General features: G+C 43.0%; 2 protein-coding genes across 4 annotated transcripts in view; one reads left to right on the top strand and one right to left on the bottom strand.

The window, feature by feature from the left end:
- The window catches only part of LIAT1 (ligand of ATE1), a 140,332-nt gene that overhangs the window by 40,196 nt on the left and 74,985 nt on the right, over positions 1-25,151 (top strand). The window contains exon 3 of one of the 3 annotated variants that reach the window (XR_011026232.1): positions 11,177-11,333. The exons of the other annotated variants lie outside the window; for them this stretch is intronic. The gene's annotated coding sequence lies outside the window, so the exon portion shown is untranslated. The remainder of the gene's footprint in view (positions 1-11,176; positions 11,334-25,151) is intronic. 3 annotated transcript variants of the gene reach the window in all.
- The window catches only part of RFLNB (refilin B), a 41,212-nt gene that overhangs the window by 3,378 nt on the left and 12,683 nt on the right, over positions 1-25,151 (bottom strand). Inside the window, exon 2 of the mRNA XM_068268624.1 lies at positions 10,573-10,679. Coding sequence (XP_068124725.1) covers positions 10,573-10,679 — 107 coding nt within the window. The remainder of the gene's footprint in view (positions 1-10,572; positions 10,680-25,151) is intronic.

The following is a 25,151-nucleotide window of genomic DNA, read 5'->3' as shown; positions in this document are numbered from 1 at the left end:
TGAGTTAAAACCTTTGTATCTAGTTTAAATTGCTGTTGCCACTTTGCGATAGATAAGTGACTTTTGGGTTGCAGTTTGGGCACTCGGCCTCCAAAAGGTTCGCCGCCACTGTCCTAATTTAATGTCCCACCATTGCGAGGTTCATGTAAATTTGTCTCCACCCGTGACCACACCCACATTCTGGTCCATTGCCACACCCATTTTTCGGCACGTGGCAACTTCTAAAATCTTCGGCGCGCACTTCTTCCCCGCCTTTTTGCCCCCCCCTGGAAAATTTTCTGCGGAAGCCCATGACTATGGTGCCTCTTTACTGTAATAGTTTTGAAGAACAAGCATGACTATCAAAGATATAACAATGCAACTGATGCATAACTGATACATAATACAAATATAGCTGAAATCAATGCTATGTGCACTTTTAAACAAATTCTACTTATGGAGGCAGAAAGAAAAAGAGCCGTTTGCACCATCAAAATCTATGTCATAGTCAGATAATTTCTTCCTCAAACAAAAAAATAAAGACTTGGTGTTTTGTTGGTTACAGTGAAACAACATGAACATTTGCACCTTAGGTAATCTGAATCAAACCTCACCTGAGTAGCTAAATGTTCATTTCAAGGAGTGAAAACAAAAAATCTGTATTGTCAGGCAACTAGCATTTTTTAATATGGAATAAGTCCTAGAGCAGTAGGGAATACTCTGTGATGTCTTAAGTTTGAAAATAATATTGATACATTTTTCTTCAGATGAAGAAACAGGGCACGGACATGAAACCAGTATGATTGGGTAGTGAAATACTGTATTTGTGCCCATTTGTGCTGCAGAAATCATTGTACTTTGCCACTATTTATTTATATAAAGCTGATTTTAAGCACCTAAAGGCTTTACTTTTCCTGCTATCACTATACAGCATTGCCATCTACGAGCATGCCGGCAAAATCATTTTCTGCATTCATTTGGTGAATGAGGTGAGAGTGTGGTATGGACAGGGGAGTTGGCCACTCCACTGTTACCGCATCTTTTTACAATTCCTGTTAGTCTTTTTATACTGAATAAAGTTTTGTGATTTTAGAGATTATTCTATGTGTATTCATTGACAAGTACACTCCAGTACGTTCACCTTCCTCAATTGTTTTGACTACTTTCAGTGGCGTAGCTATGCAGCTATGGGCCCCGGTGTGAGTTTTACATTGGGCTCCCTGGCACCCTATACGTAACACTTGATGTGGCACAACAAAACCTGCCAAGGTCATCCACAGTATTAGAGGTGCAAGAGGGGGATAGGGAACAGTTTGTTAATTATGACTACTATTCATAGCATCTATAGAAGTGATTATTACCAGCACAGGACCAATAAACAGCTAATACTTTGGTTGAGGAAGAGTCCCATGGGGCCCCTCTGGCCCAAGGGCCCCGATGCGGTCGCTACCTCTGCAACCCCTATTGCTATGCCACTGACTACTTTCTTTTACAGTTTTTGAGATATTAAAGTTTTTGTAAAGATCAAAAGTTCACCCAGCCATGCTGTGGTAGTGGGGGAACTTTTGACCTTTATAAAAACTTTGATATCTCAAAAACTTTAAAAGATAAAACAATGTTTTTGCAGCACAAATGGGTAAATACACAGCAAAGCCCAACCATACTAGTTTCATGTCTGTTGTGGGGGATTGGGTTGTTTTCTTCAAAATGAAAGCAGCACAAATCATTCTTTTTGTGGCACAAATGTGCACCAAATGTAGCACTAACCCCAAACACAATGGAATTTTTATTTGTGCTAATTTTAAGGTAACCCGCTTTTCACAGACTTTCTGGGCCCCCACCACAGTGACATCTCGTCATCCCACCTGGGCTATCTCTATGCGGATAGCCTATTTGCTTCTCTCCATAGCCTCTATCCAGAAAGTGCAATGATCCAGCAAATAACAATCTTTATTGAAACAGTAAAATACGGCACAACATGTCTGCTAACATGTTTCGGACACACAATGGTCCCTAATCATTGCTATGATTAAGGACTATTGTGTATCCAAAACACGTTAGCAGACATGTTGTGCCGTATTTTACTGTTTCAATAAAGATTGTTTTTTGCTGGATCATTACTGGATATTTTCTGTTGGGGGTCGAGTTGCCTTGTTCCTGCTCTGACCTTGCTCAGTGGATAGTTGAGCGGACGGACTTTACTTCACATGTTTCACCATAGCCTCCACAGGCACCTTACAGCACGGTGTGTGTGCTTCCACACTATAAATGCCAAAAGGTGGAGTGCATGTTTAAGGGATCATTCAAATATTTATCATGGGGCCTCACAACTAGAGATGGCCCGAACCGTTCGCCGGGCGAACATCTCTGGGCCTTCTACTACTTCCGGGTCGCTATGACCCGGAGTAGTACGACTGCGCTGCCCGGCGGAGCGCGTCCTAGATCGCACTCCTATTGGCGGGCACTCTCTGCGCATGAGCGTGACGTCGTTCATGACGTCACGCACATGCGCAGAAAGTGCCCGGCAACAGGGGCGCGATCTAGGACGTACTCCACCGGGCAGCGCAAGCGTACTATTCCGGGTCATAGTGACCCGGAAGTAGTAGAAGGCCCAGAGATGCAGAGATGTTCACCAGCGAACGGTTCGGGGACCGTTCGCGACATCTCTGCTCACAACGTGTAGTACGTATCTACTGAATTTTTAGCCTTTCCACTCTGAACGCTGTACTGTCCTGTTACTGAATAAAGCTACACTTTGAGTATATTATACACGTTACTGTCCATAATTATTCATACCCCTGGCAAATGTTGACTTAAAGTTACTTTTATTCAACCAGCAATTAATTTTTTGATGGGCAATGACATAGGTGTCTCCCAAAAGATAATAAGACAATGTACAATAGGCATTATTGTGAATAAAATCCTAATATACTTTTGCACATTTATCTTTATGGGCAGAACTAGATAGATAGATAGATAGATAGATAGATAGATAGATAGATAGATAGATAGATAGATAGAAGTATTTGATCCACTGCTAACTAATTTTGGCCCTTTGCCCTCTGACCAACTTGAGCCATCAGCTCTCTCCACAGATTTTCTATTGGATTAAGGTTTGGAGACTGGCTAGGCCACTCCAGGACCTTCAAAGGCTTCTCCTTGAGCCACTCCCCTAGTTGCTTTGGCAGTGTGTTTTGGGTCTTTGTCATTTTGGAATATCCATCCACCACCGATTTTTAACTGCCCGGCTGAGAAAAGGAGGAGCTCACTCAATATTTGATGGCACATGACTCCATTCATTGTCACTTCAATACGGTGAAAATGTCCTGTTCCCTTTAGTAGAAAACCACCTGCAATGCATAATGTGTCCACCTCCATGTTTGACGGTGGAGATAGTGTTCTTGGGGCTATGTGCAGCAACTCAGCATTTATCCTCCTCCAAACAGGGCAAGTTGAGTTGAGAGCACAATTTTGGTCTCATCTGATCACAACACTTCTAACCAATTCGCCTCTGGATCATTCAGATGTGCATTGGCAAACTACAGCTGCACCTATACACGAGCAGGGGGACCTTGCAGCTCTGCAAGATTTGAGTCCATCATGTTATAGTGTGTTACCAATTATTTTCTTGGTGACTGTGGACTCAGCTGCCGCGATTGTTGACAAGTTCACCTCATGTAGTTCTCCGCTGCTTCATCACCTAACTCTTAATCATTGCAACTCTGCAGGGGGTCTAGAGTGGAATATGATTGATAGATTGCTTCCGTGTGCAGGTGTCTTTTGTACAGGTCTTGCAACAAGCTGGGATAAAAAGCACTCCCTTACAGAGAGTGCTCCTAATCTCAGCTTGTTACCTTCATACAGTGAAGGTACTGCAAGCCTGAAATCATGCTGGTTGATAGGGGATCAAATACTTATTTCACTCATTATAATCCACATCAAGCTGTGACTTTGGGGCACTGGGTTTTTGAGGGGATTTTTTGTTATTGTTTTTCACAGCTACAATAAACCTACCATTACCATAACAGACTTATCATTTCTTGCTCACAGGGCAAACAAGCAAAATCAGCAGGGGGTGAAATATTTATTTCCCTCACTGTAAATATGATATAATTTGCAGAACAATGAATCTGTGTGGCGAATTCTGATAATGTTTACTTCATTATACAATCAGATAAAAGCACCATAAAATTTAAACAACTCTCTGTGTCTAAAGTTATTATACCTACAGAGAAGTAAAAGGAAGTTTTCATAGGAATTTCTTATACTAACCATGCATAACTCACTCACATGACATACTATCTGAGAGATGTTATCAGCAGACTTTGCACCCACAGAAACAATATTTAACTCTGACCAGGGACGTTGAGTGAAATGCAAATAACATCCATATGATGTAAATTTAATGGTAATGTTATACAAATGTATGCAGAGTAGGGACACCAGGAGCCAAATATAGTGTAGTATGTACTGGTAGTTGAAATGAAGTATGATAGTGTAATAAGCTATACTCACAAAGCAGGGTTACCTCAAAAGCAACCACTGTATAGGGAGGTGGGGAGATTAGACCTGACCCCACTCAGGATTAAGAAGTCGCTCTCCATAGATGAGGAAAAAAAGGGGGGGGGGGGTAACATCCCTCCACCAGGGGTGGACTTGGTATAGCATAGTACAGATACAGAGGCGCCAAAAGGATAAAAGTATCTAAAAAGTATAAAACATGAGGAGGCAGTGGTGGACTCACCTCCTCCAAGCAGACACAAAAATTGCCAATGTGTTTGTCAAACACAAAAAGTTTATTTACATACTCTGGGGAACAATGCAACGCGTTTCGCAGGTTTGATCCTGCTTCATCAGGCAATAACAATGGAGCAATAGCATATGTGGTCAGTAAAAGAGCCAAGCAGCTCTGTGATGTATGGAGGTTGGAAATGGGCCAAATGAATGCCTGCAGCTGCAGAATTGAATTCACTTACTCAAATAAGCAATAAAATAGCATAAAATGTGCATCAACTCAGGATTATTTGCATGTGACAATGATCCTGGAAGTCATGATGGGGTTGTGCAAGGAGTTTGGGCAGTTCATACATATACACAGCCAGGCAGAAGATAGCTTTGTAGGTAAGAGATTGAATCTTGAATTTGAACCTGATGTTAAGGGACTGATAGAGATGGAAAACTGAGATGACTGAGAGGTGGATAAGACACGCATCAGAGTTCATGATGGGCTGGAGTTGAGACAGTTCTTGAGTCTTGGTGTTATGAGAGCGTGTTTGAACATAAAAGGAGACATACCTATGAAAAGAGAAAGGCTTAGGAGAGCTGGTAAGGCAGGTATGATAGAAGATGAAGAATGAGGTGGGGGGAGAAAGGATCAAGGGGGGAGGACATAACTTGGAGATGACTGTGGATAGCCAGTGTTCAGTCAATAGAAAAACAGTGAGGTGAGTAGTATGTGTACAAAGACTAGATTGACAAGTGAAGTTGTTTTTGATGCCCAGAATAGGACCTAACAGCATTGAAAAGCTGGGATTACACGATTATGGGATAGTGAAGAGAAAAGGAAGAAGCATGATACAAAATAAAGGCTATATTAAAATATCTATTGAGGGCAATGCTGATTATATATGTGTTGAAGATCCTGTGCTCTCTTCCTTTTAATATCATCTGGAAATCTTAAATGTTACATCCTTTTTCCTTTATACCTTTTCTGGGAATGAAAACAGTACGTTATTCTTTAATGCTCTGTCTATGCATGTTCCTGTGTGTTTTATTTATCTTTTTAAGGAACAGGGTTACAATATAATGATCTCAGTAAAGCCTGTTTTGAGGCAGATTTGATATTTGACAAACTTTTCTCAGTCAGTACTTCATTATGGGTAAACGACCTCTAATAAGTAAAACCAGCATGGTCACAGAGTGTAATGAAATAAGAATACTGAAGCTTAATGGGAAGAGTTGAGGACTTTATTCCATTTAGCCAAGATGGACATGAGATATTACAAGTGTTGCTAACGTAGGGAGGAAAAAGCTTTATATGACCAGCATAACACATCCACTGTATTTAGTATCAGGGCTGTGGAGTCGGTGCAATAATTACCTGACCCCAACTACAACTCCTCAGCTTATGAAACCTCCGACTCCAGGTACATAAAATCACTCTGACTCCTCAACTCAGACTCAACAGCCATTGTTGGACTGTGGAGTCAGTACAAAAATCATTCAACTCCAACTACTTAGCTTATGAAACCACTGACTCTGGCTCCAGGTACCCAAAAATTGCTCCAAATCCACTGCCCTGTTTAGAAAGTGGAATTTCCATACTGTAATATAACTGCAGTAGAGTCCTCCAGGTTATGCAGAACTCAACTAACCAGCAGTCTCTAATCAGCCCAAATCGCCGGCAGTACTTTAGCGGTGAAGACCAACGTCTTAGAGTGTTTGTGGGCTCTATGGGGTTAAAGACTGTGTTTCACAGCTCCCCTAAGGTAAATATGCTTCATTTACTGTATTTTAACACTTAATACAGAGTTCATATGTATATAGAGTACTGTGTTAGCTTGGCCTGGTTTTAACGAGTCTCAAGCAACTAGTAAGCACACTTATCCAGCATCAGACAATCACTGTGGGTGCTAAGATTGTACTGTATTTGTATATATGCAGTGCATAAGAGATTGAATACTGACTGAGACTCAAGAATAGGACATAAGAAAGGTTACTGAGGCAGTGATTTGTTTTCCGGTGCCTCTTTTTTTGTGTCCTCTGTAAAAGTCATATCTGCCACCTTACACCTGCATTTCTTCATCTCTGCATCTAAGAGCAGAACCACAGTCACACACAGAAAGCAACCCAGCATATAGCAGTAATAATGTATGAAGCCTCCCCTTTTAAAATACCTATTGGGGATACATATTTGTATATATTATCCATGCATATTTGGAAATAAGCTTTTTTTATGGTTCCACAACCCCATTCTCTTACCTTCTTTTAATACTGTACAATAAACAACATGCTAATTCAGAATATGTTTTACATGCCTACATACCATATCAGTGTCACATTATACAGAAAGACTTTAGACATTGTTATTACTGTTATTGTGCTAAAAGGTGAGCTACTTCCTCTACTTTAGTTCTGCTTTAAACTGCACCTGAGGCTTATGAAAAGTTCTGCATTATGTTTTCAGTGTCACCAAAGCAATGATTTACTTCACTGTTAGGACTGCTCCAACCTGACAGGCAAGTATCAGTAACGTATTGAGTTACCAGGATAGAAGGAAGATTAGATTAGGGGATGAGTGATAGACTATTTATCAGTATAGCGGTAGGTAAGAATTAGACAAAAGTTATTGGTTAGTGGAAATTACCAGGAAAGGTCAGTAAATAGAGAAGTAGATTAGGGTAAGACATTGTTTAAAAAGTTGAGATTATGCTGGGTACACATGTTGCGATTTCCCGCTCGGGATTGATTGATTATTTCCGACATGTTCGATCGGGTTTCGATCGATGCAGCCGTCGATTTTGAATGTTAAGTAGGCAAACCCGACAGCTGAATCGAAAACCGATCGAACATGTCAGAAATAATCGTATCAATCCCGCGGATCGAGCGGGAAATCGCAACGTGTGTAACCAGCATTACGCATGTATGATAGGGTGAGGCTGAGGATCCCTGGAAAGATAAATCTTGGGCTTTGGGGGGTGGTAGTAGTCAAGAAGAAATGAAGGCTAGGGTTTTGCACTAGAGAGGGAGGAAGTTATGATTGGGCAAAGGTTAAAGGGTGAAGTGAAGCTTAAGATGGCCATACACCATACAATTTTGTTGGAGCGTTTTGGGTGAATGCTGTATGGCTGTCTTTACACTTAGGAGTGGGGGACCACCAGAGGTAAACCTTGGACAGAGATGAAAAAACACAAAACTGTTGCATAAAACAAAGGTATTTGGTAAATGGTGTGCAGCAGGTTTTAAGCACATAGTTAAAATATTGCTGTTTTATTTCATCAAGGTAAAGGTGCCCATTAGTGGTATAATTTTTCACTAAATGCAATTTGAATGATCGTAAGTAATCTGAAGGAAATTATCAAATGTTCACATATACTGAACGATTCTTTTTTTTTAAATGCGATCGTATTTTCCAACTTTCGGATCGATTTTATCCTGTAAAGCAATCGACCAAAGAATCATTCACTATCAATTGCCTTCATAAACTGCAAATTTTCTATACAATTTGATCTTAAAAATCACATTGAAAGATTGCATTTGGTGAAAAAATTGTACCGTTAATGGGCACCTTAAGAGACGTGCTGTACCTCACGTTAGCACCAGCCCTCAAGTACAAACATGAAAGAGGTTAACTCTACATCATATTTTATGGCCACATATTTATTTAACATTGAGTCACAGCACAGCATCATTTTTATAAGAGGAAATTCACATTACTGTGAGAAGATTAATTACAAAGAATGTATTTTTATCAGAGAACACATTTGTGCCACACAGCATACAGTGTAACAATGTCATCCGCTCAGCTATCAAGAAAAAAGTGTACTATGTGGCTACATATTAACTAACTCAGCTGCTGCTGGGAATTTCAACAACTACTGCCAAGATACTATCTGCTCTGTTTCTGCTGCCTGCACTGTAAATATGAAAACAAAAGTCTTTAATTCTCTTATGTTGGGAGGTTATCAATAATGTTGAGTGTAACCTGTAAATAATACAACTCAGAACTCCTCAGGAACCTTTAGAACTCCTCGCATCCCCAAGTAGTTCCGAGGCTGAGTGCGCTTGTCTGAAGTCCTACAGCTTGCCCGAAGAGTTCAAAACAGCTATTCAACTAAGTAGGATGAATAGCTACAACCAGGAATGGTGCTGGAACAACCGGCCAGATGAAAGAGCGGGAAGGCCCTATACAACCCAGATCCTTCCCTCTACTTGGGTAAGGCCCGGTTCACACTTGCGGTGGCCCTCCGGAATCGCCGTGCCGGAGCCGCACCGCTTGCAGAACGGACGGAACGGACGCACGGCATAGCAATGAAAGCCTATGCGTCCGTTCACATGCGTCCGTTCTGCCGAACCGGAGCCGGACCGGATCCGGGCCGGATCCGGACTCCGGCCTCCGTTCCAACATGCGCTATTTTTTCATCCGGCTCCTCCGGCAGCCGTATCCGGGGCGGAGCCGGACTGCACCATCCGGCCAATACAAACCAATGGGAACCGGAGAGCGCACAACACACTGGCTGAGAAATCCGGATGTTCTACCCCACTTCCTATGGGGATTGTTGCGGCGATATTGGATGGGGACACATGGGCAAGCATTTTGGAGTGGAGCAGCACAGCTGGATCCGGATCCGGAGATGTTGGCAACATGTCGCAGGTGGAGGTGAGTGCTAAACAGCAGAGGGCCTGATTCCACAGGTCCCCCTTCTGCTGACCTCCCAGACCCCAACATTTTTTTTGTTTTTAACGTTACTTTTGCCAAACGGATCCGGATCGCATCCTGATGGACACCTGATGCAACCTGACCGGATCCGGATCGGATCCGGATCAGAACCGTACGGTTCCGATCCGGATCCGGTCCGGATCCAGTCAGGTCATCCGGTCCGTTTGGCAAACAACCGCAAGTGTGAACGGGGCCTTAGTATCAAACCTGAAGTGAATTTTCTCACTTTCAGGTTTGCTTAAAGGCAAAGTTCCCCAGCAGATGCTGCCTGAAAAATAAAGGGGGGAGATCAGAGGGAAATGTAATGAGTTCTGTTACATTATAGCAGAACTTCAATAACAGTGGGGGTAGCAGATTAGCATGAGGGGATAGGAACAGAGTTCAGATGAAATATAGCCAAGCCCAGAGGGTTAGCGGTAGGTAAAAGATAGATGGGAGGGAGGTTAGTGTTAGGTAGAGGAGAGGTTAATTTGTGTAGGTAGAGTATAGGTGGAGGTTTGTGTTAGGCAGAGAAGAGGGGGAGGTTAGAGTTAGGAGTGGAGAGGGTGGAAAGTGGAAAGGTTAGTGTTATTATGCACAGGGGATGGGAAGTTAGTGTTAGGCACAGGAGATGGGAGGTTAGTGTTAGGTGTGAAGAGGGAGGAGGTAAGTGTTGGGCATCCACAGGGGGGTCGTCAGTGTGAGGAGGGAATGAACAGCGGCAAGATATTACGGATATTAAAAATTATCGGGAATATCTTGCATCCAAATAAGATGTGAAGATGGGACAGTACTAAATGTTCTCTAAGGAGGGAGAGCATGGGGGTTGGTGGGTGGTTCAAAATTCTCTCCCCCCCCCCCCAACCCCTTCCCAATGAGCACGTCCATTGCCTATTGCCCCTTCCTACCCTTGTCGACAGGAGCCACTAGAAAAACTAAGCATGCTTGTTTATAGAGCTGTCAGCACACAGAATACCCTGAAGACAGCTGCCACGTTCCAGCAAATCCTGCTGCTCAATTTCATCTATAACTGGCTTACTGCAGGAATAAGTTACCTCAGTAATTATATGTTCTTTACATGCTTAGGGAGTACCATGTATGGAATGCTGTGGAACAAATGAATAAATGACACACAAGTAAATAAAGGGAAACAAATATGCTCATTTATATATTACCTTATCTCCTTGGGTGGCAGTGGATCAAATTCCACCCCTTCTCCAAATGACAAAGGACACAGCCTCGGGGTGTGACTACTGGACAAACTCAAGGAAGGTGAGGTGCTCTGAAGATAAAAGAAAACACAAGTTACAATGTATTAAAACGTCAGAAAGTATAATTATAGAAAAGAAATCACAGGGAATAATGCCTGTAAATAATGCTTTTCCTAGGTATATACCTCCAAATATCTCACACCTGGCCATTATAGTGATTAGCCATCATTCATGGTCTCAAAGAGGCATGGTCATTCAGTCCTGATGATTGAAACGTTTCTTATGAGATATTTCATCCCATTTTGCCGTATTATTTGAATAGTACTTGATAAACAACTAACAAGTGAAAAAACGTAATTGCAAAAAGATGTGAGTTGTTCTCAAAAGTTTGGCATTGCTTTCCTCAACTTATTTTACATTTTAGGTGTTGAAAGGGAGACATGAACATGAAAAACTGGAAAAAAAAAAGCTTTTTGCATCACATGCATGTCAAGTCTATCCTTTGGAAGGGTGGCGTGTTGGAGGTCATATGGCTTTGTGATGCCATTATCATATTGTATCTTATCAGGAGGTCTCCCACTTGTGACATGACAGCAGCAAGTCCTAGAGGTGAATGGATGAAAGTGTGATTTCAGTATCCTGAAGGGTAATATTCCTGCCTTCCACTGCTCACAGGGACACCTCCTCTGCAAGAGGCTTAACTGTTCTTAAAATTGGCTAACTGGGTAGGTAGGAATTAATTCACTAACAAAACTGTATATGTAGCATAAATGTTAACTCGAGATATCACATGGAGTTTTATACATGATGCACTCCCCAAAAAATATTATGTTTTATTTGATGCTATAACTAGTTACAAGCATTATCCTAGTAAAAGGGAACCTAAACTGAGAAGGATATGGATTTTTCCTTTTAAAATAATACCAGTTGCCTGACTCTCCTGCTGATCCGGTGTCTCTAATACTTTTAGCCAAAGCCCCTGAACAAGCATGTAGATCGGGTGCTCTGACTGAAGTCAGACTGGATTAGCTGCATGCTTGTTTCAGGTGTGTGACTTAGCCACTACTGCAGCCAAAGAGATTAGAAGAACGGCCAGGCAACTGATATTGTTTAACCCTCCTGGCGGTTTATTAAAATCCGCCAGGGGGCAGTAAAGCCGTTTTTTTTTTTTTTTTTTTTTCATGTAGCGAGACAAGGTCTCACTACATGATAGCCGCTGCTCAGCGGCATCCCCCCAGCCCCTCCGATCGGAGATCAGGAGATCCCGTTCATGGCGACGGGCAGGATGACATCACCAACGTCATCGACGTCGTGACATCAAAGGGGACTCCGATCCACCCCACAGCGCTGCCTGGCACTGATTGGCCAGGCAGCGCACGGGGTCGGGGGGGGGGCAGCTGCGGCCCAAACGGATAGCAGCGGATCGGCGGGTAGCGGCGGCGATCGGATTGCACACGCAGCTAGCAAAGTGCTAGCTGCGTGTAGCAAAAAAAAAAATTATGCAAATCGGTCCAGCGGGGCCTGAGCGGTGCCTTCCGGCGGCATAGCCCGTGCTGAGAGCACGGGCTTACCACCAGGGAGGTTAAAAGGAAACATCCATAACCCTCTCAGTTTAGGTTTCCTTTAAAGTGGACCTGAACTCTTTCACAGGACAGAAGAAAAAACATAGAGAAATGCACCCTGTATGTATTTAGAGAGTTTAGTCTGTTTATTTCCCCCTCATTTATGCCTAAGCACAAGGTGTAATATGATCTCTCCCCTGTGTCACATGACTGCCACGGCAGATAAGCTACCGTAATTTGAAAGCACAGGCTGTTAAAGGACATCCGAGGTAAAAATAAACTGATGAGAAAAACAATTGTATCTATCCTTCTTCTCCTAAAATAACTTTTTAAGATATCCCACAGTTGTATTTTATATTTAAATCTAGTTTTTAAGTTTTTACTGTTTCATTGTCCCTGCTCAATGACACCTTCATTGAAGTATGTCAGAGCTCAAATTTGTGAATTATTGACCCTATTTTATCTCTTCCCTGCTCTGAGAAGCCATTCTTGCTAGGAAAGTGTTTTATGGCTGCAATTACTTATCAGTGATGGTTATGCTGTAGTCTGACCCAGTTTGACCCGGTCCTGACCAAGACAGAAACTGTCACTTGCATACCTGATGTTTAACTCTTTCAGGCAGAGAAAGAAAAAAGGAACACAACCTAGTTATTTGTGTGCTTGGCACTGTACATACACATGTCTATCTCATGTCACATGTCACCTCGGTTGTCCTTTAACAATATGTCTGCTTCCAGGAATCATGAAGTAGAAACCGCACAGATTTATTTTAGGATTTGTATCAGCTGTAACAAAGAAATGTTTTTTTGTTTAAAGGTTTTTATGCTGTTTTGTATCTTTTAGAGCAGAGAGGATGTTCTGAGTTCAAGTGCATTTTAAGCACAAGCTTAATTTTGCATAAGTTAATGCAGAAATATGTTCTGTTCTCATGGTAATTCTACATTATTTTTACACTCACACAGTACCGTAATTTAGCAATATGCATTAACAATTACTCAACTACAAAGTGAAAAGAAAACATGCCTTGGTGCGGTTATCTATGCATGTAACGCTGGTTCACACATCAACCTAAATATTGGAATGAAAGGAGAGTGAAACAGAATGTTCAGATACGCTCTGCTGTCTATTGGCCCAAACTCACTCGCAGAGTAAATATATATATATATATATATATATATATATATATATATATATATATATATATATTTATGACACCCCCCCCCCCAACACACACACACACCCCTGCTTCCTTCCAGAACCACAAACATCATGAAATGATTACACCTCCTTTTGAGTTTTTACAAGTAGATTAGACAAATAACATTTATATTGCGCTTTTATCCTGGCGGACCCAAAGCACTTGAGCTGCAGCCACTAGGGTGCGCTCAGTAGGCAGTAGCAGAGTTAGGGAGTGTAGCCCAAGGACTCCTTGCTGAATAGGTGCTGCTTACTGAACAGGAAGAAGGGAGGAGGTAAGAAGAGAGGCAGGTCAGAGCTGGGGATCAGACCATGCTGTGGTCACATTTCTGAGCATGCTAGATCAGGAATAAGAAAGTTTTTACAGGATAAGAAACAGAAACTGCGCTTGTAGTACACATCTCTCTTTCAGGATATAGAAGCTGATGGATCCACTACAGGGACCCTACAAAAATCCTTCCCAGGTTTGCTGAATCATTGGCGTTTGGTGTTCTGTTGCCTTCTGGTCTGTTACCTTTGTAAATCAGCTCAAGATTAAGTCATATGAGGTGTAAAAGCTTTTAAATTGTATTTACACTGTTATTTAATGTGGCTCTTGTGGGCCCTATCACCTGTGCAGCCATAACAACTATATTGCCATATAGTACAATACTCAGCTATAGCAATTATTTTCAAGTGCAATAATGCGACTAAGCAAACACTCTTTAGTAGGATGATAAGAGCCCATATCATTACAGGTGTACATGCCTGGATGCAATTACACTGTGTACAATGGACAGCAGAGTCCAGAATGCACATAGGCATGGTCTAACATAAGCACATTTCTGAAGTTGTCATTAGTCACTATTGTACATAAAGTATACCTTTGTTTTAATGTGGAGAGAGGGAGACATTTAATAAATGTAAATGCAATTTTAATGCTATATATTTCTCATTTAATTATCAAAGCAAGAAGTTTGGAATCAGGATGATACCATTTATTGGCTAACTTAGAGGTAAACAAAAAGTAAACTTTCGGGTAATAAGCCTTCTTCAGGCTTTGTTCCTGTATATTAACAAGGACATTTATTTATATTTGCAGAATAATGTTTCTCCTCTGAATGTCCAGTGAATATAAGCTGTGTGTTTAAATATCTTGTTAATATACAGGAACAAAGTCTGAAGAAGGCTTATTATCCAAAAGCTTACTTTTTGTTTACTTCTAAGTTAGCCAATAAATGGTATCATTCTGATTCAAAACTTCTTGCTTTTACTGATGGCTAATACTCACTCTACACTCTACTGCTTCCTTTAATTATCAAATAAAGAGTAAAAATTCAGCTGACCTAGAAAATAGAGACCACTGGCGGGATTCTAAGTAATTCTTATTAAGAAAGACACAATTGGAGGAAATCCCATAAGGTCAGTTCAGAGTACTCTATGATTGGGAGCAGATATCCTTAATGTATATGTATTAACATGCTCCATTATCTCTAGAAGTGATGGGAAAAGAGGGGCTGTGGAAAAGGAAATCAGTGCCACTTTCAGTGCAAGTCTTTGATAAGCTAGAAATAGATTGTATGCTGAGGGAAAAAAAAAAAGAGACTGATTAGGAGCAAAGGGCCAAAGTGCGTTTAGGGTGTTGGGAATTGAAAACCCGTCTATGTGCTGATTAGATTATACTCTCTTATCAAAGCCAAATATATTGGAAGCATGTTAAGGCACATTTCAAAATGAACCTGTGTTTGATTTTCACACCTTATAGTAGAACAAAATGCTGTAATGAAATATGCTTAAAACATTCCCCACTAATATAGCCCATGTCTGTTTAGAGAGAGCATAAAAGTTTCAGTGGAATTTCTCCACCACTGTATATTGCACAAGTTTCCATCAAACCTGGAGGCAGTTCAGGAATCAAGTCTGAATCTGGCCACACACCATCTTGATTGAACAATCTTATCAGTTCTATGTAATATGAAAGCCTACCGAAACAATCTTTTGTTTGCCCTTGTATTGCATGGCATTGGTAAGATTGTAAAATCAAGATTGTATGGTGTATGGCCACACTTACACAAACTTTACAGTTTTCACTGTAGAAACTTGAGGGGGTTTATGGAAACTTTGCCACACCTCCTGCCCTAATCCAACACAACTATCTCACTAACTAAACGTTCCAATCATGGGGCCTGATTCATGAACCACCAGTAATATTGCTGAGTTTAGGCAGCATGCGCCGATATTACTTACACATAATGCATATAACGCAGTTAGCATAACCTGCGGTACATGGTCAACATGAGCATTGCTATGGTAACAGGCATTAGGAAGTACTATGGGTCTCACTCATTGGGGGTGTTGCCCTGCCATGTGCAGGCAATATTACTGGCAGTTCACGCAACTGGCCCATTGAGGCATGAGTGCCTACAGCTTATTTAATTAGTGACCCAAAGAAGGACCATAATTTGTAATTACATGATCATTATGCTGGCCACGCACATTTAAATGGCAATCATATGAGGAAAGCAATAGATTTGATAATACGATCGCCTTGGCAAAACCGTACCATAAACCTTAGAATAATCAGTTAACTGCTTCATCTGTTTTTATTAATCAAATGCAATTTATCAAATGAAATAGCTAGACATTTTTGATTGGACTGATTTGAACTCATTGTTTTTAAAGCAGTTACTATAGGTACTTTTGTGATAATTGCATTAAAATGTAATTGGACTTAGCCAGTATGGCACCTTGTAGTGTTGGCTGTATTACAGCAAGGTTGTTCGATACATGCCCTAACACCAATGTTTCTCAACTCGGGCCTCAAGCACCCCCAACAGTGCATGTTTTGCAGAAAACCACAAACCACAGGTGAGGTAATTAGTGTCTTAGCAGAACTGGTTACCTACCTCTGTGGTTTTCTGCAAAACATGCACTGTTGGGGGTACTTGAGGACAGAGTAGAGAAACACTGCCCTACACCATACTGATTTACTTTAACTTCTGTAAGAAGAAATGATGACCATGCTCACTTGATGGGGGGCATCAGGGCACAACCACATTATATGACAGTTGTAAGAATGTGTTATTCAATGATCCTTTAGGTCAAAACACACCATTATTGATAGAATCAAAATTAAAATATGGTATGGCAGCCGCACAAATAAATAAAAACCATCAAAATTCTACACTTAGATATCCACCAAAAATCGAAATCTCGCTCCTTTTTAAGCTGACACTATTGTCAACACTACAGCAGGAATCCCTCTTGTAGAAAAGAGGAATACACATATGTACATACTTTTCCTGCAAGCTTCTGAAACTTCAAGTTCCTTCTTCAGGCATGATACCAAACTGTGTCACAAAAACTACAAACAGTTAGTAATTAAAGCCTCATCTACACGGCTCTGATAAGGCTCCGATGTGCCCTATCAATTGAGCCGCTTATGCGGCTCGATTGATAAGATCCGACAGGACGGATCTCCCCACCGCCGATTCCCTGCTCGCTCCCCGCGAGGGGACAGTGGCAGGGAATCGAGCGGAAGATAAGCGGCGCCGGCGGGGACGAGCGGGGAATCTAATGCGGCGCACGCGCGGCGATCGGGTACTTGGCGGGCACGCGCGGGGATGCGCTACCCGTGTAGACTTTATAATCCATGTCAGACTTGGTTTGACAGTGGATTGTTCTCCCTAGCTACTGATGTCATACAAAGTCCAACAACGAGCATCTCGGTTGCCACTGGATGTGCTCTTGTTGGATATAATCCAACACAGTGTCAGCTCTGCCTGTGCTGCCCCCTGACTAGGTCCGAAACTTTCATCCCCATCGGTACCAGGCTACACTTGGCGTACATGCATTGCAGGGCAGAGTTGGGGCACTGGACCTGAAGTAGAGACCCAACCGCCTCCCCCAGGCACAGCACAGCACAGGAGATCACCCACATCCCCCATACACACAGCAGATGAAACTTGTCATGACTTCAAAATGCCAGTAACTTTTTGTTCAGCAGCATTAACATGAAGCCTCCCTTCCCAATTCCTCCAACCCATAAGTGAGGAGTTATGCTATTACTACAACAAAGGGATTGCAAACTTTTAAAAATATATGATAAAGGTTTAAAGAGGAATTCCAGTGAAAATAATGTAATACAAAAGTGCTTAATTTTTACAATAATTATGTATAAATGATTAAGTCAGGGTTTGCTCATTGTAAAATCTTTCCTCTCCCTAAATTTACATTCTGACATTTATCACATGGTGACATTTTTACGGCTGGCAGGTGATGTCACTTGAAGGAGTTGCTGCTAGCTTTTTGGCAGTTGGAAACAGCTGTTATTTCCCACAACGCAACAAGGCTCCCACATTGTGATGTCAGGACCTCAGAGCTGTGAGGACATCACACTGTGGGAGGGGTTCAGCACAATATCAGTCATACAGAGCCCCCTGATGATCCATTTGAGAAAAGGAAAAGATTTCTCATTGTAAAGGGGGTATCAGCTACTGATTGGGATGAAGTTTAATTCTTGGTTACGGTTTCTCTTTAAATAAAGAAGTTCATTATGTCAATAAATAATTAGATTACAGTGAAGTACATTTACAGATTACTGGATGTGAGTAGAGCGTAATGCTTTGTATGTAACATATTGCATAACTCTCTACTCATGGTGGTGTAAGATTGTATGCATGCATTCACTTTAGTGAATATACCCCGTGTGTCTAAAATAAAGTATTAACACCCCCCCCCCCTCCCCCCCCCCCAAAAAAAAAAAAAAAACACTTATCCTTTTTAGTATGTTTTTGAAAAGAGACAGACACAAAGAATGTTTGAACCGGGTACTATACCACTTAAAGGTGGCAGTGCTAACCAAGGGAGCAATGGCAATGGCAATTTCCCTGCCTATGCAGGTTTGCTGGAAGAATTTGTTAGGAAAAAAGCCTGTTAATACAAATATATTAATGCTGCTAAGATGCCCATTAAAGGTACAATTTTTTCATCAGGTACAATCTTCGATGCAATTTTTCCATTCGAAAGCAATCGGAAGGTAATTATCGATTGTTCCCATAAACAGATGGATTGGGGCATTTTCTCTCTTCTGATTCAATTTTAACATTCAGATCAATTAAATTTTCTAATCCAATCGACCATAGAATCGTTTTACATCGATTGTTGCCACACACTGCACAGTTTTCTGTACAAACTGAGTAAAAAGATAGCATCTGATGAAAAAAATGGTACCGTTAATGGGCACCTATACAGAGACATTTTATAATTCTACAAAGATGCCTATTTCGAAAGCAAGAAAGGACATCGACAATTCTTGCCTCCTTTTTGCCTTTTTATCCCTGATGTATGTAGTTAAAAAGTTCCAATTTCATTGACCACATACTTGGCCAAGATGAGCAACTGTGAAAACATTAGGATCAGCATGACCCCTAACAAACGAGAATGTTTAATATCAGGTCAGTCAGAAACTGAAGTCTCCATATTTCTACCAGCACAGACTTTCTTTAAAATCTCTGTCTTACAATTTCATTTCAGGTGAGTAATATTCTTAGCATGTTACAAAATCAGGTAAATAAATAATAATTCACAAGCAAATTAAAGTAGTACTATACCCTATCTTCATAAATGCCATCTTCACCATCAAAGTTCTGAAGAAGGTCCTTCATTTTTCACGTCAAGATAAGTTTCAAACTTGCTAGTACTCTCATACTTAGCTGAAGCACGGGGTGTTTTATATCACCAAAGGAGGAGACATGAGATAACAAGCACATTTCACCCAGGAAAACAGACATATGACTAGGCTATCCAGTTTTGTAAATAGCAAGGCTGTACTGCAGTTCTAGTAAAGTCAACAGGCAGCAGAGGGTGGTCAGAAGAAGTACAAATTACAATAAAACAACTACGGGCATTAGAACTTCTGGCAGCACTGTGCCTAGTACAACTAGGCTCAGCTGAGCATACATGTGAAGTTCTGTACACACAGCAGTTGGTGGCTGGACATCAGACACAAACGAATGTGAACTCTTAGGGTTAAAGATGCAGGTGATAAAACATAGAGAAATGTTCACCCTCGCCCAGCATGCATTCCTATGATTTGTACCAAGAAAGAAATAGGATCAACCAACTGCTCAGCTGACCACTATCACTTCAGTGCCGGATAGGCATTAGATTAGTGCCTACCTAAAGACTTTACCTCTGCCTCTTTATTCAATGTCTTTCATAAACTGCATCCATGTAACACATAAAGCAAATATGGTAATAAAAAAACCCTCTAATAATGCATATTTCTAAGAATGAAAATTTGCACCTAAATGCAAGTGCGCTAAAAATGCTAATTTGTAAATAGATTTCAAGGATTACAATTTTCATTTGACTACATACAGAATTAGTGTTAGTGTACAGGCCACTGTGAAAGTCAGTACATGTGTGAGTTCTAGTTTTAAGGTTTGATGGTTAATTTGATAGCTGGATTGCCAATCAAAGCAAAATAAGCTTGGACTGCACTCCTTGTAATTAAGTGGGGATCGCTAAAGCTAATGGGTGGATAGAGCCACCTTGTGGCAGCCTAAACATTCAACCACATTGGTAGACTCATTTTCAAAAGCCAACCTGTAAGTATCCTGTCAGATGCAGGCAATTAGCCTGCACCTGCATGTTTGAGCCATCCCTGACGGGTTTTCCCCTTCAGGTACTGGCTCTCTTTTAATTACCTTGCAGGTGTGCGGGGACCGTTGGACTGGCCGCCCTTCGCGGGCTGGAGCAAGCAGCCAATTGGAGAGGAGCCAGGCAGTATAAAAGGGTCGGCTGCTCGGATCCTGCAGCCGACTGAAGTACCAGCGTTTCTTCCCCCCAGCACGCTTATCTCTGAAATGGACGTAGTCGCAGCAGTGCTGCGAAGGTCGCGCGAGGAAGACGGCGAGGAGTGGCTACGTGAGCTGCTCGCACACGCGAGCAGCGAGTCAGCGGCTATGGCGGCGCCTCCTGCACCGCCAGAACAAGGCACGGAACCTGCCCAATTTACCTCTCCTCAGCCTCTTGTGCGTGAGCGGAGCTCTAGCAGAGAGGGCGACGAGGAGGAGGCTCGCCGGGAATGGGCCCATGAGAGACCGGCATCCAGCCAGGCTGAGGCGGAGCCAGAGGAGGGGTTATTCCGCCATGCGGGCATGGGCAAGAGGCCAAGGAAGGCGAGAAGGGTGTTCTCTCCGCCCCCTCAACGCACGTACACACCAAAACCCAAGCCTGCACTGCAGAGAGGAAAAAGTCTGGAGGAAGCAGGGGCCAGACCAGGACGCCCCAGGCAGCCGTCCAGCACGTTGTAAGCACAGCTGATGCACAGCAGGAAGCCATTGCGGAGAGTAGCCGGGCGGAGGTTCAGCAGGCATCAGGAGGGTCCCCTTCTGTTTCCCCATTGGGTGAGTGTGTCTCTAATCAATCTTTAAATGTAATTACTGAACGTTTGGATGTGTTGTTTGGAATGTTTAGCTCTCTAGCAGAAACTGTCAAGCTACAGGCTGGGAATCAGCAGGCAGGACCTGGTAGGGCTACACCTTCACCAGCACCTGTTTGGCTGCCGTCAGCAGAGTTAGCAGCTTCAACGGGTAACACTCCTCAGCTGTTAGCGGGGATTGCGGAAACGCACTACAAAGAGGCGTTACCTTGCGCCCCTTCTCCGCTAGGTTTCCATTTAAGCCTTACTGTTAAGGAAAGAATTTGGAAAGGCGAATGTGTGGATATTTTGTCCCTTTTGCCTCACTACAAGGACTTAGGTAGCAAAGAAAAGAAGGAAGGTGAGGAAGAGAGAAAGCGACCAGTTTTGCGCACTTTCGCTAATTGGTTACAGGGGTTTCTAGTTTATTCTGCTGTAGTGATTGAAAAGAAGCCTGAGCTAGCGTCAGGTCTTCTCCAGCACATCGACATCATACACGAGGCTTATAGGCAATTTGGCGGTTATGCTTGGTTGAATTACGACGAGGCATTTCGTCAAAGAATGACGGTTCATTTCTCATTGGCATGGGGGACGAAGGAAGTGGCCCTTTGGCTGGGTTATATGCTGCCGCAGCGATCTGCAGTCGCAAAGGCCGCTCCTGGTTCTCCTTCAAGGAACTTTAAAAAGGGCATTTGTTTTGCCTTTAACGAGAATCAGTGTAAGTTCCTATCGAACTGCAGGTATAGGCATGAGTGTAATAGCTGCAGTGGGGCTCATCCTGCATTTCGCTGCCATAAGAAAGTTTCCCACGGCCAAGGCAGCAACAACAAGGAGCCCTTTCTTAAGGGCACCGACTCCAGTGAGAGTTCTAGATATGCTGCACTGGTTAAACAGCTATCCAAGGCAGGAGAGCAGCCGCCTTCTTTATGAGGGGTTCACCAGAGGCTTTGAGATCCCCCTTTTACTGGGCAGGGTTGCACAGTCGTTCCGAACCTGAAGTCAGTGTTACGCTTCCCGCAAGTAGCCTTTAAGAAGATATGTAAGGAGGTGTTAGCGGGGAGGGTAGCGGGCCCATTTGCCGCTCCTCCTTTTGATAATTTTAGGATTTCACCGTTAGGTGTAGTGCCAAAGAAATCGCCTAATGAGTTTAGGTTAATACATCACCTGTCCTTCCCTAAGGACGATTCCTTAAACGATTGTGTTAATAAAGATGTAATCTCTGTCTCATACATAACTTTTGACCAGACACTGGCAGTGATAAGACAGTTTGGTAAGGGGGCCTTGTTGGCCAAAACAGACATTCAGTCGGCATTTAGATTGTTACCCATCATGCCGGACGGTTTCAGTTCTTTGGGTTTTTGTTTTGCAGGTGACTATTACTTTGACAAGTGCCTGCCAATGGGCTGTGCCCTTTTGTGTTTTTATTTTGAAACATTTTCTACCTTTTTGGAATGGGTAGTCAGGCAGCGGATTGTGCACGGTGCAGTAGTGCATTACTTAGATGATTTCTTACTTATTGGTCCGGCTGATTCCCACATATGCCAGCGGGTTTTGGACACTTTTATAGGCACTATGGATGAATTCGGAGTGCCTTTAGCCTCTGATAAGACTGTTCATCCCACTACTACGCTAGATTTCTTGGGAATAACTATTGATACAGTTAACATGGAATTTAGATTGCCTAAGTCCAAGATTTTTCACTTACAAAGGCTTATAAATGGGTTGTTGTCGAAAGAGAAAGCAACGGTAAAAGCGATCCAATCGCTTTTGGGTCACCTGGCGTTTGCTTCCAGAATAATGCCAGTCGGTAGAGTTTTTTCCAGAAGATTAGCACTGGCGATATCAGGTTTTAAGTCTCCCCGTCAGCATGTTCGCTTGGTTAAGGATATTAAAGATGATTTGGCAGTTTGGCAGGAATTTTTAGCTTTGTTTAATGGGAGGTCCTTATGGCAGCAGGAATTCGTGCTGGACACTGACATGTCTTTTTGTACGGACGCAGCTGGTTCGGTAGGCTATGGAGCATTTTGGATGGGACATTGGTCCGCTGGTAGCTGGCCTAGGAGCTGGCATGTGTCTGGCCTGGTAAAAAACATTTTGCTTTTGGAATTATTCCCAGTGATAGTCTCCCTAGCTTTATGGGGTAAGCAATTTGAAAATAAGAGGATCATGGTGCAGACTGACAACAAAGGTGTTATGTTTGCCATAAATTGCCTGTCAGCAAAATCAGCTCAGGTGGTGGGTTTGCTCAGGCATATGGTTTTTCTCTGCCTTAAGTACAACATCTGGTTGAAAGCATCTTATTTGCCTGGAAAAGTTAATTACATTGCTGACTCCCTGTCTCACCAACAGTGGACCTCATTCAGGCTGGCGGCCCCGGGAGCGGATGCTGTGGGAACCCCGTGCCCAGAATATCTTTGGAGGCTAATTTGAGCAGAATCCAGGAGGTTGTTAAGAATTCAATTGCGCCTACTACCTGGAATAGCTATTCTGCTGCTTGGAGTAAGTGGTGTAGTTTTTCAAACAATGTGCATGTTTCTCCAGTAGCATGTGGGCCTGATGTGTTTCTATCGTTCATATGTTCGGAATTGGATGCGGGTGCTTCCTATAGTCGAATTCTTAGGCTATTAGCAGGTGTTTCGTTTTTTAGACGATTGGCGCAATCAACTGTGCATAAAGATTTTGCGGTGGTGGCTCAATTTTTGAAGGGTTTGGGCAGAAACTTTAGCAGGACCCCGGATTCACGTAGGCCTGTGTCCTTCAGGATGTTGGGAGATTTATTTGGAGTTTTGATTAAGGTTTGTTTGAATGAATATGAGTGTTCTTTATTTAAAGGACTTCCGAGGCCAAAATCCGGCCCCCAAATGTAAAAAAAGTTATCTACCTGTATGACTTTCTAAGGCACGGAGGACGCCGTCCGCGCCCTCCGTGCCGTTCCGCCGGGTCCCCGCCTCTCAATACGACCCCGAATGGCTCCCGACCCCACGGCCAGGGTCGGGCTCTGCTGCCTGTATAAAGATGGCCGCCGACCCTGGCCGCGGCTGCGCACTCCGCATGGCCGCTACTGCGGCTGCGCAGCACTAGGGCCAACCCCCCGATCCACGCTACAGGAAACAGCCTGTTGCGTGGATCGGGGGGGTTGGCCCTAGTGCTGCGCAGCCGCAGTAGCGGCCATGCGGAGTGCGCAGCCGCGGCCAGGGTCGGCGGCCATCTTTATACAGGCAGCAGAGCCCGACCCTGGCCGTGGGGTCGGGAGCCATTCGGGGTCGTATTGAGAGGCGGGGACCCGGCGGAACGGCACGGAGGGCGCGGACGGCGTCCTCCGTGCCTTAGAAAGTCATACAGGTAGATAACTTTTTTTACATTTGGGGGCCGGATTTTGGCCTCGCAAGTCCTTTAAAGCAGCGTTTGCGCTGGCTTTCTTTGGGGCGCTGCGCATTTCAGAGATGGTGGCAGCAAATAAACATTGCAATTCTAACCTGTTGTCTGATCACGTTAGGTTGTATGAGGTCAGTGTGCTTGTTTATATATGCAAATCAAAAACTGATCAAACGGGCAGAGGAGCTTGGCTCCGCCTTGGCAGGTTGGAGGGCTCAGCTTGCTGTCCATATAGGGCGGTACAGAGCTACCTGAGAGTCAAGCCAGAGTCTCTTTCCTTCTTAGTGCACAGTAATGGCGTCCCAGTCTCATCGTTCCAGTTCCGGGCGATTTTTAAAAAATGCCTGGTTCTTTTGGGATTGCAGGACTTTCATTTCACGGCCCACTCCTTCAGGATCGGGGCTGCCACAGAGGCAGCTAGGCTGGGGCTATCAGATGCAGACATTCAAAGGATTGGTAGGTGGGAGTCCAACCGATTTAAATTATATGTGAGACCTAACCTATATGTTAATTAATTTCCAGGTCGCAAATTTATAATCTGGGTGGTCGGCCACTCTTTTGTTTACTGGGCAAGGAGGAGAGCCCGCTTCCGCCCTTATTCGGAGAACCTGTTCCTTGATCCTGCCAAATTCACAGTGCTGTGGCAAGGTACTCGTGGTCTCCTTTGGGACGGCCTTTTTGATTTGATTTTAAAAAAAAGCAAGACGTGGCCTGCACCTGACTGCCTTATACTACATGCAGGAGGTAATGACATTGGGAAACGTAACACAATTGAGCTCATGAATAAGATGAAGCATGATTTTCATCAGCTTGCTGTGCAGCTGCCTCACACCATTCTGATTTTTTCGGAAGTGATCCCCCGGATGGTGTGGTTTAACAATCAGTTGAAGTTTATGGAAAAAATCCGCAAAAGAATAAACAGATTTATGCATAAGATTGTTCGAGATATTGGTGGTTTATCACTCCGTCACGTGGAGTTGGAGGAGTCGGTGGCAGGCCTCTAT

Source organism: Hyperolius riggenbachi, chromosome 2, assembly GCF_040937935.1.
Source record: "Hyperolius riggenbachi isolate aHypRig1 chromosome 2, aHypRig1.pri, whole genome shotgun sequence".
Classification (NCBI taxonomy): Eukaryota; Metazoa; Chordata; class Amphibia; order Anura; family Hyperoliidae; genus Hyperolius; species Hyperolius riggenbachi.
Note: the sequence above shows the minus strand (reverse complement) of the source record. Positions and strands in the feature narration are given on the sequence as shown.